Here is a 16,399-nt window from a genome sequence, read left to right as displayed (position 1 = left end):
TTTAGTCATTTGGGCATTGTTTATTTAATTCAATTTTTATTCCGTCCTTCAATCCTCTCATCATTTTACCATTTTCACCATTTTTGTTTTCATTTTCTCATATCACCAGTCATCACTCGCAAGATCGTATTTCCTTCCACTCTATCTAGACATAGTTCAAAATTGAATTGCTACGTATATTATTTGTCTCTCTAGGATATCCAATTAAGTTTATTTATTATGGTAAAGCACCATGTGTAAAGCTGGCCAAATATAATGAAAAAAATATGAAACACATACAACGCACACACACTAAGAAACAGAAATCTTGGATAAACTTATTTTAATTTATGTTTATTACACAGAACACAGGGTAATCACATATAGAATGGTATTTTTAGAGGGTATTAGACTCGTATCAGTTAATTTAATGAATATGCATTATTTCTTTCCTCCCTATAAGAACGGACTCGATATATCGTACTAATTTAATCAATGCAGTATTTTAGTAATGAATTTCTTCGGTTTCTTCCATCTCATCATCATCATTATCACCATCATCCTCTTCAGCTTGATATTGGAATAATCCATCGAACTTGGTTCCTTGTCTTGCTAAGACTCGTTGTACTGCTTTCCGAACGTTCATGCCACTTTCTACTCTTTCCGAGAGATCAGAAATTATTTCCTGATTCGTGTCGTCCTCTTCGAGGTACAAACTTTGTCTCAAAAAATTAGAGTAGCGGTCGAAAAAGATCCGTTTGACGGCCCAAAGAACTTTCACATGAGCCTTTTCTTTGGCTTCTTCATCACTCATTCCATTGGAGATGTATTTGTCGTACTTTTCATTCCTCAATTGCTCGGTAGCTGCCATCGCCTCTGCGTACCATTCTTGATAAGCTAGGTTGTCTGCTGGGTCGTCCATGTCAGGTGTCTCTGAGTTAGAAGATTCGTCGTCCTCTGTATCGTCATCTCTTTCTGAATGACTCGTTTCTACTCCCTCGTCATCACTATGACTGTCCTCGTTTTTGGAATCTTCATCCTCGTATTCATTTTCAGCATAATCATGAGCATTTTCCATTTCAGGGTGTGCATTTTGTTGATGCCTTTTCATGTCATATTTACGACTATACGTTCTATGACACAGTGAACAGCCGTATCGTTTTGATATATCGAGGTTATTCATCCTGTTGACTTGATGGCTCCTAACTCGCAAAATGAAAAGAAATGGCTGAATCTGTCCTTTTTGTAGTGTTTGCAAATTTGCCCATGATGTCGCATACAAGTAACGTTACAACGTTGCAATACGGAAGTGCATAACGCCGTTGCCGGCGCAAGGAGCGGCAATTACTGAACGCCGTTGACACCGATTTGAACGACAGGATTATCAAAATGACGAGAACAACCAGAATTCCGATTGGCAAAAGGAATAAATTACAATATGTGATTGCGAAATTACGGAAAGGACAAACTTAAGGAGAAGATGGGAAAACAATGACATCGAAATATGACGAAACGACACGAGTTCGATGTTCGTGTTCATGTTCAAGTTCGATGGATTATTCCAATATCAAGCTGAAGAGGATGATGGTGATAATGATGATGATGAGATGGAAGAAACCGAAGAAATTCATTACTAAAATACTGCATTGATTGAATTAGTACGGAATCTATATATATCGAGTCCGTTCTTATAGGGAGGAAAGAAATAATGCATATTCATTAAATTAACTGATACGAGTCTAATACCCTCTAAAAATACCATTCTATATGTGATTACCCTGTGTTCTGTGTAATAAACATAAATTAAAATAAGTTTATCCAAGATTTCTGTTTCTTAGTGTGTGTGCGTTGTATGTGTTTCATATTTTTTTCATTATATTTGGCCAGCTTTACACATGGTGCTTTACCATAATAAATAAACTTAATTGGATATCCTAGAGAGACAAATAATATACGTAGCAATTCAATTTTGAACTATGTCTAGATAGAGTGGAAGGAAATACGATCTTGCGAATGATGACTGGTGATATGAGAAAATGAAAACAAAAATGGTGAAAATGGTAAAATGATGAGAGGATTGAAGGACGGAATAAAAATTGAATTAAATAAACAATGCCCAAATGACTAAATGATAAAATGTAATAATGAGGAAATGGTGTCATGACCATAATTAATGAAGACTTCGCGTGTATGAAAATGCGTGAAAATACGAGGCAGCAATATTATTTTCCTTGAATCGTTGACATGGATGTCGATCGTGGGGTGGGAGATATATTTCTCCCAATATATTATAACATTATAATAATTGTTATGAATCATCTGACAAGTATGAACATGATTATAAGGAGGGAGTAGAAGATGAACAATCATTGTATATACGCATGATGACCATCTAGTTTGTTTTCTTATATCTTTTTTATTTTCAATGATACCATATCCTTTGGAAACTGTTTTTAGTAATGAAACAAAGACGTAAGGAAGAAAATGACAAAACGACGAAATGGCCGAATGACAGAAGGAGAAAATGAACAATTGACTGATCGACAATTATCAAAATGACGTAACGAGAATAAAAATAAAAACGATGGCATGGAATTAACACAAACATATGACATTAAAATGACAAATTGTACAATAATAACAATATAGGGTATTTATATTGCGCACATATCCACATGTTAGGTGCTCAAGGCGCTCCTATATTACCCGGCTAAGGCTAGGCGTTCATAGCGCACACAGCGTTTTAAGGAATTACTTCCTACCGGTACCCATTTACCTCACCTGGGTTGAGTGCAGCACATTGTGGATCAGTTTCTTGCTGGAGGAAATTACGCCATGGCTGGGATTCGAACCCACGACCCTCTGTTTCAAAGTCCGAAGACTAATCCAATGGGTCACAACGCTCCACAATGATAAATAGACAAATTAAACAAAGTAAAACAAAATGATGCATATGTTTCTTGATTTTCAATGAAACAATTTCTTAAGGAAACTGCTAAAAACGGAACAACAGCGTATAATGGAACGAAGAATATGATAAATCGGCGAAATGCCCGAATGGCTGAATGAGAAATAAAAAGTGACCAATCGACGAATGCTAGAATAATTACCAAATGGCCGAATGACAGAATTATCAACATGACAAAACGAGAGAAAAAATAAACGATGGTATGAAAATGACGAATTGTACAATAATGAAAAGACGGATACTTATCCCCATGGTCCCCCCTGTCTGGGCTTGCCGATCGACCCTCCCCTTTTTCCACCCTATTCCCTGTAAAGGATAGAATGACGAAATGGCAGCACGAGAAAATGAATAACTGACCGATTGACAAATGGCAGAATAGCAAATAATGACGAAATGACAGAATTATCAAAATGATGAAAATAACCAAATGACGAAACTGTCGCCTTTTAATTATCGTTTTTCCTCATCATTTTTACCCCTGTTCCAATCCAACGATGTCATCTTCGATGTCGTCCATGTCATTGCCTGACGTCAGTGACATCGATAGATTAGGGTTTGGGGTAGGGTTAGGGTTGCTGGTACATTAGGGTTTCGGGTAGGGTTGCAGTTGCTGGTACTCTTACGGTTAGGGTTACGGCTAGGGTTGAGCCTAGGGCTCGTGTGACGTCATGACGCCCAAGACACCCTCATTATGTATTCACGACCCTCATTAATATTCATGACCCTCATTAATATTCATGAGGGTTACGTAACATTACGTCATGACGCTGGAGACAACCTTATACTACTTACCTGGTTGATTTAGAATATTTTCTGTTGCTCTTCGTGAGTTTTAAAGCGTGTTTTTTTTTACACGAATGTTTTGAAAATTCGAACCTACAATGTTCAACTTCTACGCTAGAAATATGAGAAAGTGAACATGACTGGTGATTATTCAAATATTTTTATTACAAATACCCGATCAGTTCATTATAGTAAACCATGTTGTGTAATACATATTTTTACATAGTTACCGTAACCAGGACATTTCGTTCTTAGTTTATTTAGTTTTATTTCATTCAATCGCGGGGATGTAAACCAGATTTGGTTTGGTTGATGTTTCCATGGTAATTTGTAACTGATAGGCTTCAAGTATTCCTACAAAATACAATTCATACACCGACATAGCAACGCAACTGACCAATTATGGGCCATTGATTTTTTTAATATTCTTATCTGGATATTATTCGGGGCCTCCAGTTCATCGTGGCAGCCTGGCAGGCAATAGTTATAGTGCCCTGAAGTCGGATTCATCTACATTTCCAAGAATTCGCAGTTAAGGGGCCTATATACAGTTCTACATAATTCTAAAGTGATACTTTAAATTCGCATGCTATTTCCTTAACTTTTGGTAATCTTTTCTATTTCACTTGTTTCAGTGTGATATCGAAATAAGACATATCAATATTTACTGCGTCTTTTTTTTTTTTTACCAAAATTCCCTTTTTTTTCAAAAGAGCGCATTTTCACACTACCTGTATGTATGGTATAAACAAAAGTGGAAACTATACAACTATCTTTAGATCTCCAAATAGTGTATGTTGGAAAGCCAAAAGCACTCTTTTCGTCATCGATTCTTTGTAAAAGAACACAAAACGAAGCCAATCTATGAGAAAGAAAAAAAAACACACACTCAAAACAGGAAATAAGGCTCACACCAGAACAGTGTATAGATTGATAAGCAGAGCATGTTGGAATAGACAATCGGTCCGGTGACGTTGCAAGCCCGGCGCCAGGCTGGCTTCCAGTCCGGCACCACTCCGTATGACCCGATGCCTGTCTTTCATGCCTAGAACCACTGTACTGTTTGATACCCCATTTTGTTGACTAGACTTAAAACATTTTTTTTACTCCACTTCCCAGAAGTTTTAACCACCAGCAGGTTTTTCACTCTATGCATTCAAAACACATTTCTAATTCCCTTCTTTGAATTTCTGTTGTCTCAGTTTCTATGAAGATTACCTCAACTGGAGTCACTCGCTTTCTTTCTTTTCTTCTAATTAATGCTTATAGTAGTCAAAAGTGATGAATTGGATATATTTCACGACGTTTTGATTCAAAATACATATTTTGTTACCCTTCTTTTCAAATGACTGCATAGGCGTTTCTAAACAGTATCTCTGAATCGGATGATCTATTACAAACATGTTTCTGAAGAGAAAACGGCTGACTAAAACACGGTTCGTGTGTACTATCTATCATATTCAATTAGTATAAAAACATAAGTGTTCATCAACTCTTATCGTGACCCCCCCCCCCCAGACCTTAGGGAGACAGAATAAATTGATGAATTCAGACATGCGCTAATTTAGGTCTATTGTTGACTAAAACTCTCTTAGAAAATTGCGTCACTAAACAACGAGACAAGTTGTCATTAAAGTTTTGTTTCATAGTTATCGCTATGATATCAAGAGAACATGAAGAGAATACACTCTAAATAAAAATCCCCAACAAAATTAATGAATATCGCACTTAAAACCTGGTAAAAAAAATAAAATACTCAACATCAAGTAATTACCCGCAGTGAGTTCATCCGCCCTTTTCTTTTCGAAGTTTTCTTTCTGGAAAGGTTTGTTGACGAAAACATGGAAAAGCTAAGCCAAATTCAAGTCAGAGCCAGTAGATCATTGGTATTTGTATTTCTTTTTAATCATTTAAAGCATTCTCTATATCATAAATGGGTGACGTTGTTGGTTTTTTGCAAAGAAATGAGAATGAACAAATATGGACTATAATGATCATTGCCACAGTGGCAATGATCATTATAGTCCGTATTTGTTCATTCTTCTAGCAGATCGAAGTGGTGAACGAGTCGAGACCCGCGGAGAGCAAACTGGGACGTCAGATCGCAGGGAGTTTGCTATCAACACTGCAAAATTGCTGTTTACCATGGATGGTTATACTATATAAACTTTTGTTAAAAATTCTTAACAATACGGTTAAAACTTTAAAACAATTGTTTAAATATTTTAAGCAACCCATTTAAAAGTTTGAAAAATATTTGTTTCAGTAATGGGCTTAAACAACGCGCTTAATTTTTAAACAACAATTTTACAGTGCACCATTTATAAATTTCACAAGTAGTATACGACGTTCGATGAGTAAAAGAAAAGTTCTTGTCCAATTTTTAGCACTGACATTTTGGACAAACATCGTACAACGACCTAGAGAGTACTTATCATATAGAGGGTGGAAAATGGCCGTACGTAGCGGGGGAGGGGCAGTTGCCCCCAGATATTTTGAAAACATATACATTTTGTACTGAAACTTAAAAAAAATCCCCAAAGTGTGCAAGGACTTCTCCAATTTCACTTTAGAAAACACTAATTTGCCCCCAATGACAAGCTCGGTTGCTTCACTCCCTCGCTTTAGAGTTTTTTTTAAGAGATAACACTCCCTGTCCCCCCCCCCACCGGGAAAAAATCTGCTTACGGCAATGAGTGTGGATGACCAAGGGATCGATGCCTAGGGGGTACGGAGTCGGATACGTGCAATATCGGAAAGATGGAGGGAAGGGTGGGAGAAGTGGAAATACAAAGACAGTTGAGGGAGGAGACAGAGTTGATGAGGCCACATTGATCAAAGGATCCACCGCACCACACATCCAACTGACATGGGTAGTAGTAATGAGGGCGGGTTTCATGGTTGCGATCAATTACAGTTGGATAAAATCGTTGTAAGGGATACTGGTCAGCCCTTGACCTAGTTTGATTGCAGAGCACAATTCATCTTAGAGTTGTACGAGTTGCATAATTAAAATTAAATCGGACAGGTGAAATACCGTTGGAGGCACCATAGGGTTTTAAAGCAGGGGACTTAATGGAGGGTAGGGTAATAGCGGGAAAAGGGAGGGGGCGTTACCCCATGAGCCCCCCCCCCCATTTGGTGCTGCATGGCGTAATGATTAGAAACAAAATAAATGAGGGCACAACATCACATACAGAGGAAACCGAAGTGGCTGCAAGAAAACGAAGTGAGCTAGATAGGAAATGAAAATTTTTTTTCAAATATTTTGTGCTAAATAGAAGGCCTATTACGAGGAAGAATTGAGAAGGTTTTGAAGAGTTCAAATCAATTTTAGAGCACTCTACAGGAACAGGAATAGGATGACTGACAACCTTTAGTGCCTACTATACTTTTTTTGAAAATGACTGTTTTTCAGTTATCAAAATTTATAGGGGAAACGGTCCTGGTAGGTAAGCCCCCCCCCCCTTGGTGTAGCCTATATATGCAAAACGTTGAATTTCAATGAAATCCTATCATTATGAAACTACAATAGTTCACGAGATGATTTCTATTTGAAATCCTCATTTTCTATCTTGTTTTGCAAGTAATAAATGTGTTGAGAAACAAGAAAAAAAAAGTTGGGGAAATAATATCATCACCCCACCTATCCATGCTATTATTCTATTTTCAACATGCAATAACCATAACTGTTTTCAATCACTATTACCAAACGTTAAAATTCAATCTTACACACAAAAGTAGATGTCAGTCCTATTTTTGCAATTAAAAGTGGACAAAAGTGGGGGAAAAATCTATCGTCATTCGATAAAATACAAAGGAATGAGAGGTATAATGGCATCATCATGATTCAGGAAGACATTGTACTATGCGTGTTGTTTCATCAAAATAATGCCGATTTTTATTTCAGTCTAACTTTACTTAGGCCTATCTGTTCAAATCGTATCATATTCAGCTTGTCGTACCTCTTTAATTATTATAATTCCTATTGCTGCAAGAGTTTGCATTTTTTCTTTTCATCAGTTCGTCCATTTTTCCACGTTCGTCACCATTTTTCGCCCTCTGAAGGGTGTCGTTGACCTGAACCTACCCATGTGGAAATAACAGTCACTATTCTCGGGTCCTAAAAAAATATAATTGCAAAGTCGACCAAAACTGGAGCCTCGAGCATGCACATGAACCTCAGTCTATTCATGTAGCTGCAGCACCCCCCCCCCCCGTCTCTCTCTCTCTTTCTCTCTCTCCCTTGCCTTTCTTCTACCCTCTCTGAACAGCTTTTGGGGTAATTGACCCTCATCTCACGCCGACATCTTCACGTCTCATTGGCTCACTGACGGAAATGAGGACACACCCCTCGCCACGAGGATCGCCATTCACAATGACCGCTACTCATAATTTAGGGGGAAGTTCTCTATTCAGAAGGGCTATTCAATAGTTTATTCATAATCGAAGAAAATGGTCGGTAGGCGGTAGTCATTTCACGGAATAGACGTGTGAAACTAGAACATGTTCACTAGTCATAGGGGCCACTAGAAGAGTCGCTATTTTTATAGAAGAGGATTGGTAGTTATTACACGGAAAAGAGTTGGCAAATAAGGGTTACTATTCGTAATGGTCATTACTCATAAAGTTAAATATTCATATAAGGTAGGCTATTCCTAATGGACACAATTTTCACTATTCATAAAAAAATAGCTCATCAGACCAGCGACCTGGTCTTGGATTTGGATTATCGAAGTTTAATAATAATAATAAAAAAATCCACATCAGACTTTATGGCGACCCTCTTCTTTGACTATCATTGCGATCCTTTCTCCCATAATGACTAAAATGGGTTCTTATTACGATTGGTGATTCTTCGTCTGATTAAAGGCCCATTTTCAGTTATAAAATAGCGGTCCTTTGAAGTGTTTGGTGAATTAGTACTTTAAAATATTATAAATAGCGGACCTTACTGAAATGGTCCTATGACTTGTGATACTATTGTGTCGGGGGGGGGGGGCTAGGGTTATGATTAATGTTTCGAATGTCCCTATAAAATAATGCGTAGCGTTCAAAGCGGATATATTCTTAATTAATATTTATTTATCATTAATGTGTTATTTTGTTTATTCATTCTAAGTATTTGATATATTCAATTAGAATATAGGGGCATATGTTGGTAGATATAGCCAGTATTGTTACACTTTATTAGAGGTATCTATCATTTTATAATTTTGTAAAATATTTATTTGTTTTGGGGAGGAATGAGTGTGTAAATAAAGGATATGAAGCTAATGTGCGGATGTATATATTTTTTTTATAAAGCAGCGCTGCATTATCATGTTTATTATCATAAATGTACAAGCTAATTTTGGAAGCTTCAGGAAATTTCCGATTTTGGGAAAAACATCCGAGTCCATTCTAGGAGACTAGCACGGCTCCCCATACTGGGCCATTTAGCTTAGCCTTCTACGCCATACAATACCCGCTTACAAACTTTGTACACGAGCCCCATACCGGTATTCATTGTTACGTAACCTACGTGATATTTACCTCCCCGAATCAGCAATTATCCTGAATAATGTCTCGTGTTTTGCAAAGATGCAGAACGATTTTGAGGTTATCCATTAACTTGGCGACTCCATATAGACTTACTGGGATAATACGTGCTCAATTTCAGCAAAGCCCCGACCCCCGTAAATCCCTTCATTTTAATCATTAGCATGCATTAGGGCCTCTCATTATAACATAACTACTGTCTCCTCGCTGCAATCATTCATAGAGCCAAGCTCCTCAATTACATTTCCTCGGCCTCTTTGTTCTCTCAAAAACAAGAGGTCATGGGGATAGAGGGGTGTGTATATAGGAACCTGAAATAAACTATGAATAGAGATGGGGGCTCAGCAGATTTTTTTATCACCAAAAACGTTTTCATACAGACAATAACAGTCGATTTGGGCACTACTAGCCAAATGCGTATGTTATTAAATAGAATGCGAGGTCCTCAAATTTTTTTTTTATGACACGGGGAAATTGACATAGAACAAATCCTGTATTATACATACATGCAACAATTATTTGACTCCACATAAATTATGTAATGGGAGGGGGTGGAGGAGGGAGGTTAAGGAAACGAACTAGTAATCCTTTAACACTCCCTTATAAGTTTTTAAACCGAACGTGTCACGGATCGACTATAAGTTGTTTAAAGGACAAGTCCACCCCAACAAAAACTTGATTTTAATAAAAAGAGAATAATTCAACAAGCATAACACTGAAAATCGGATGTAAAACAAGAAAGTTATGGCATTTTAAAGTTTCGCTTATTTTCAACAAAATAGTTATATGAACGAGCCAGTTACATCCAAATGAGAGAGTTGATGACATCACTCACTCACTATTTCTTTTGTATTTTATTATATTAAATATGAAATATTTTATTTTCTCGTCATTGTCATGTGAAATGAAGTTTCATTCCTCCCTGAACACGTGGAATTCCATTATTTTAACATTTTGTGCTTCAGGCAAGGAGGTCCTAATCGCTAAATTCGTAAAAATTGACATATTGTATAATTCAAACAATAAAAAACAAAAGAAATAGTGAGTGAGTGACATCATCGACTCTCTCATTTGGATTTAACTGGCTCGTTCATATAACTATTTTGTTGAAAATAAGCGAAACTTTGAAGTGTCATAACTTTCTTATTTTACATCCAATTTTGATGAAATTTTCAGCATTGTGCTTGTCTGATTTTTCTCTATTGATTTAAATCAACATTTTTCTGAGGTGGACTTGACCTTTAAAGGGATGCTCCGGGCTGAAAATATCTACATGTATATTTAAATGAATTGCGAAAAATTCACAGAGCAAAAAGCCGACAATTTCATCAAACTTGATGACAAATAGCGAAGTTATTGAATTCAATTCTAAAGTTTAGCAATATATTGGGAAAACAGCTATATGCACGTCATCATGAATATCCATTAGATGAGATGACGTTACATCTCACTTTCCTTTTTCTGTCATGTATGAAATCATAATTTTTCATATTTTCATACATGGGTGAATAATATGTCTCCATTCTAACGAAATAAGTTGGAGCAATCAATAACTGATGCACTTAATCAGTTATTCCAATATTTCTGTTTATTGAAAAAAATGAACAACCCTAATTTCGTATAATAAAATACAAAAGAACAAGTGGGGATATGACATCAGTTTGCTCACTGAATATTCATGAAGACATGCCTAGAACTGTTTCATCGGAATAATGCAAATTTTTAAAATGCCATAACTTTGTTTAATATTCGTTGTCCGATTTTGATCAAATTTGCAGTGTTTTGTTTGTCTGATTTTTCTTAAAGGGGTGGTCCAGGCTGAAAGTATTTAAAGCTTAATAAATAAAGTAGAATTCACTGAGCAAAATGCCGAAAATTTCGTCAAAATCGGACAACAAATAGCAAAGTTATTGAATTTTTAAGTTTAGTAATATTTTGTAAAAACAGTCGTCATGAATATTCATTAGGTGGGCTGATGATGTCACGTCTCCACTTTTTCTTTTGCATTTTATTATATGAAATTAGGTTTATTCAAATTTTTTCCTCCAAGAACTAGAAAAAATGGATTGACAACTGATTTAGTGCATTAGATATTTATTGCTGCAACTTATTTCATTTTAAGTGAGACATTTTATTCACACAAGTATGAAATAATGAAAAAATATGATTTTATGTAATAACATAAGAAAACGGAAAGTGGAGATGTGACATCATCAGCTCGCCTAATGAATATTCATGACGACTGTTTTCACAATATATTGCTAAACTTTAAACTTAAATAACTTTATTATTTGTTATCCGATTTTGATGAAATTTTCAGCGTTTTGCTCAGTGACTTCTACTCTTGTGTATTAAGCTATAAATATTTTCAGCCTGGACACCCCTTTAATGCGTTCAAATCATATTATTTTCAACCTGGAGTACCAGTACCATTGGGTGTGATATTCTGATTCCAGGTATTAAAATGTTTGTCAATGTCAAACGAGCATGATTACGGACAGTGGCATTGCCCAGGGAAAACGGGGAGCTGGGTGCGTTAAATAGGATCATGGTTGAAGCACCCCCATTTTCTGGGGGTGTTATGTATGTATACACAGCACTAAATATAGAAATTAAACCAAATTCACCTTCACTGTGGAGCGAAACCCTTCTCTTTTTTTTTTGGGGGGGGGTCAAATTTCTTTCTTCCCAAAATCACCTTCATTATGGAGTGTAAACTTTTTTTGCATGTCCAATTGTTATCCAAATCAGCACACCCCCTCCAAAACGCTCTCGGGCTCCAGGACAGTGGTCTGGACATCAAAACCCTGGTCATCGTCTAGTAGATAGTCATATAGGTTATAGGAATGGTCAACTATCCGGACAGGAGAACTGGAGAGTAAATTAGGAAACAGGAAACAACAAGGCAATCTCTAGTGGCGTATACAGTGGTGGTACATGCGAAGACTCTTGTTCTGAGTGGTTGTAGACAGTCGCAGCACGGTCGCTCAGCTCAGCGGAGCTGGGGCCTAGCTGGCACCAGTCAGACTGGGCTTCAAGAATAGGAGCAATCTACAGGAACGCCACCAGTATTATATACACTTCTACTCCCAAACAAACACGAAGTAACCCACCCTATTTCCATTGGTCGTGTCAAAAATTGTTGTTCATTTTCTTTTCCAGAAAATATGCATCAAACGTAATTATGGGCTATTAACCTTGAGTAGATACCGATTGCTTAAATACCATTCATTCTATTTAAAGGGAATTAGTTTGGAATGTACAAAGAGTGATTGAGATATTTGGTTAGGGGTTCACCTTATAAAAACAATTTTTTTAGGAGGTTTACATGTGTAGATTAAAAAAAAAACTGTTTGGATGGAAATAACTTTGAAGCACATATACGGTTACATGCTGTTTGCAATCTATATTTGAGCATAGTTTAAGCAAGAAAACATTTTTTCCAGACATCATCTACACCATTTATTTACCATGATCAACATCTTTATCATGATCATCAACATCACCATCATCACTGTAGTCACCAAATCATCATTATTACCGTTACTCTGATACCAGCACCCTTACCAAAATTATCTCCACCATCATCATCATCATCATAAGAACCACCATCATCACCATCAACATCATATCCCCAACATCAACACCACCAATTACAGTATACAACATCACTGTTTCTGATCATTCATATAAAATAAGATTTGGCTGTACCAATTCATTCCCAACTAACCATCTGTGTTGTGTGTTGGAACATAAGTTATTTGCCAATGCATTGTGTAAGATATTGATTCGGGCAATTCCATAATAATTCAAGTACTCACAATATTTGCATTTATGTGACAGCTTTCATAAAAATGTTTAATTCTCTTGTTTTTTATTACAATATTCTTTTATAAATCACATTATGTAGATCTCCTGATTTTTTCATAATGTAACCATGTGACATTTCTTTTTGTTCCAGAGTGATATCACATCAAATTGAATTCAATTTTATCAAGGAAATGCTGGTTTATCAGTTACAAATCCAAACCAAATTTCGAAACACACTTCAAATCACACAAATCAAATCAAAGATTAAACTGTGAAAGAAATAATCTGACTACATTTTCTTTTTAGTTTCATGGTGCATATTAATGAGTTTATTAATTCAATACCATATTTTTTCTCTTTTGTCATTCGTCATATTTTCAACTGGTAAAAAACAGTAACGTTTGTCTACACATGAACAACACCACATGTACGTGTGTTACGAACATGACCGTAGAATGGGCAACTTGAATAAGAACAGAGGTATATGAATGGATGAATGATGAATGAATGAAAGAAAGAAAACTTTAAAAACAAGGAGGAAAGGGAGGGGAGAGAAACAAAGTCTTGTTAGCAAAGTTTGAGATAAGGAAGAGAGGAGGGAAAGGAGTATACAATAATTGAATGAACTTATGCATGGCACCATAAATTACAATTGTAAAAATGAGTCCATATGTACAAGTATTATAATATATAATATATATAATATAAAATATTATATTAGATCTAAAAGTAATATAATGCATCAGCATCGTGGTGGTCATCACCGCGGGGGTGCCGTCATGATCAGTTCTATCCAACAAGGACACGAGGTGATGAACTGGCGAGAGTAATGTGGTCCCCAACCCTTGATGAAGCTGATTCGTATCGAATTCGGATCCACCGGGCCATCGGGCGGCTCCGACTCCCGGTGCATGAGTTCTAACAACTTGGACTTTGCGTGGTCGTAGATTTTGATTGAGAATCCTGGTGCGAGTTTGTGGACCGTGAATGTCCTGGAGTGAGGTATATCCAGTGCGGGGGAGTTCACAAATAAGGCATAGTTGCTTCGGTTGTAGATCCACACCCCGTCCTCTTCCCGACTCATCGATAGCCCGTAGTCGATCTTCTGTCGAATTTTCGTGACGGACTCCGGCCGGCCCTCCCGCTTCAGCAGGCCTAAGCAGAATCCGTCCCCATGAGGTAGGTCATAGAAGATATTTACAGAGTCTGTGAATACTGAGTACATGGGTCCAACGCGCGTTCTATGTTCCCAATACGCAACATGACACCAGTGTCTCCTGTCCACACCTGTAACAAAGAACAAGAGGAAACAGAAAAGACATGATTAGCCATTGCTGAAGATTAGAGCAGCATACATTTCAAAAACGTCACTATAGTGAGGTTATATCATCAGTTGTGTTTAAAACATATATTTAAAAAAAAAATATGTGTATACCAGTATTCAAACATTTTGAGGAAAGCTTAAAAAAGCTTGATATCAAGAGTTACATGTATGACATTAAGTAGCAAGTTTTAGCACCTTTTTGTGGGAGGGAGAGGGGCCTTAGAAATAGAAGTGTTCTAAACAGGAGGCTGTCTACAGGCACTAAGAGGTAACCAGTTACCACCATTGACATATTCCTGAGCTGCCCTCTTTCATTTAACATCTTAATAATCATTATTCAACACCCCATCATACTTTTCGTCTTAAAACCAAATCATTCTTTGTCTGTACACCTGTAATTGGATGGAAGTTCAGAGTGAAAGTGCCAGACAAGAAAAAATACCATAAAAAGGTTTAATAAGAAAAAAGCAGTTGGTCAATCAGGAAACAAACACTGACAGAAAACTCCCAGAGACAGCCTATTTTTAAGCTACGAGAAGTGTCAGTCAAAGTCTTCAAAAGACAGGCTCCCAGGATTTCTTGTAATTTCATCTTTCTATGTTTCCGCTCTCAAATTTCGTTTTGTCTGGTTGAAAAATAATATGACAAATGAAACACATGTTTTGAATCAGGGAGAGTGCCCCTGTTGTGGGTAACAAAACATTTTGAAAGCTCGTAAGGGTAAACGGACAATTAGACCACTCAACAACAGGTGGTATACAAATGGTTCATTAGATATGAACATGTTGTCACCATGCTTGCCTCTGACCCAGAGGGAATAGCATGAGAAACATTGTGGCAATTGTTCCCTGACATAATCGTTTAAAGAAATGAAATGTGCCTTTGACATTCGTGGCGTCTGAAGTTCTTCAATCATGCCTAGGCATCTTGTAAGATCTAATGCTGACAGACCGATATTAGGCCTGACTCATGAGCAGAATCTTCCAAGGAGACAAGTAGGCCTATGCAAGAGAGGAACATGGAAAGTCTTCCACAGTGAACCCTAAAAATAATACAATGTGTACTACATTCACCTACAGGTGAGCCACATCAGTTATATTGGCCCTGCCTATGGGCCCTGCATACACTTCTTTCAAATCTTGATACAAAGCGTCATGCTAAAATGCAAAATGTCTGATCTCTAAAATCATATCTATTGAATGTGATATGAACCCTGCTACTGCTTAGGTTCAAGATACATGTGCAGGTCACTAGAAATGATCAATGATTACTTGCCCCTTGCGAACTAGTGATCTATTCCCAAAGTTCACTGAAACATACGGACCGAGAATATTCTTTTCAGAGCTGGAACTGAAGGGGAATCACAGATCCCTTGGAAAGGGCATCAGGGAAGGAGGTTCTCCTTTACATCTGAAGTCAAATTGGATTGAAACATACCATAAATTCAGTTACAGGACTAATCCCATTACGGAGCCTCCTGTACTAGAAGCCGACCGACCCATCATCAACCAAGACCAAGCGATTCCTTCTGCTCTCACAGGAGTCAACATCACAATACCACAACCCTGCTTGTCTCTTCCACTTTGGTACGATATCAACCTGATGTATTCCCCCAACTTCTCTGGGGTCTCTCCGACTCTCTACCCCCCCCTCTACGCCACCCCATCCCTATCCTCTTCTTCTTTCTCATCTCTCTCTCTCTCTGTCCCTCTGTCACTTCCATGTACTCAAAGCAGTTATTCTTGGGGGCAAAGTAACTTGTGTTTTCAACTTGTGTTTTCATCTTCAGAAGGTCAACGTTGCAATCATGACTCTCACTTTTCTCCCCAAATTCCTCAAGCATCTTCTTCATATTCTTTCAAAATTCCCCATTCCTATATCATCGTAAAAAAATACACCCAAAGTGCCTATAATGTTTGCAACTGTTGAGCATATTTCAAATTTTGACTGCATCTCAAGAGGTGAGCCGACATGGTGCTCTTTCCTTTTGAGTA

General features: G+C 37.2%; 1 protein-coding gene across 1 annotated transcript; it reads right to left on the bottom strand.

Moving 5' to 3' along the window:
• Positions 1 to 13,399: 13,399 nt before the first annotated feature.
• On the bottom strand, positions 13,400 to 14,405 carry LOC121411468 (mothers against decapentaplegic homolog 6-like). Its single transcript, XM_041604222.1, has one exon. It carries the CDS (start codon positions 14,304 to 14,306, stop codon positions 13,842 to 13,844), a length of 465 nt encoding a protein of 154 aa, XP_041460156.1. The 5' UTR covers positions 14,307 to 14,405; the 3' UTR covers positions 13,400 to 13,841.
• Positions 14,406 to 16,399: the final 1,994 nt, after the last annotated feature.

The sequence above is a fragment of the Lytechinus variegatus genome, chromosome 3 (assembly GCF_018143015.1).
Source record: "Lytechinus variegatus isolate NC3 chromosome 3, Lvar_3.0, whole genome shotgun sequence".
NCBI classification, from domain to species: domain Eukaryota; kingdom Metazoa; phylum Echinodermata; class Echinoidea; order Temnopleuroida; family Toxopneustidae; genus Lytechinus; species Lytechinus variegatus.
The sequence above is the reverse complement of the archived record's forward strand: the minus strand, read 5'-3'. Positions and strand labels throughout refer to the sequence as shown.

Excerpts from the sequence above, each read along its gene's own strand:
- LOC121411468 (XM_041604222.1), bottom strand. The coding sequence starts at position 14,306 with ATGTACTCAGTATTCACAGACTCTGTAAATATCTTCTATGACCTACCT.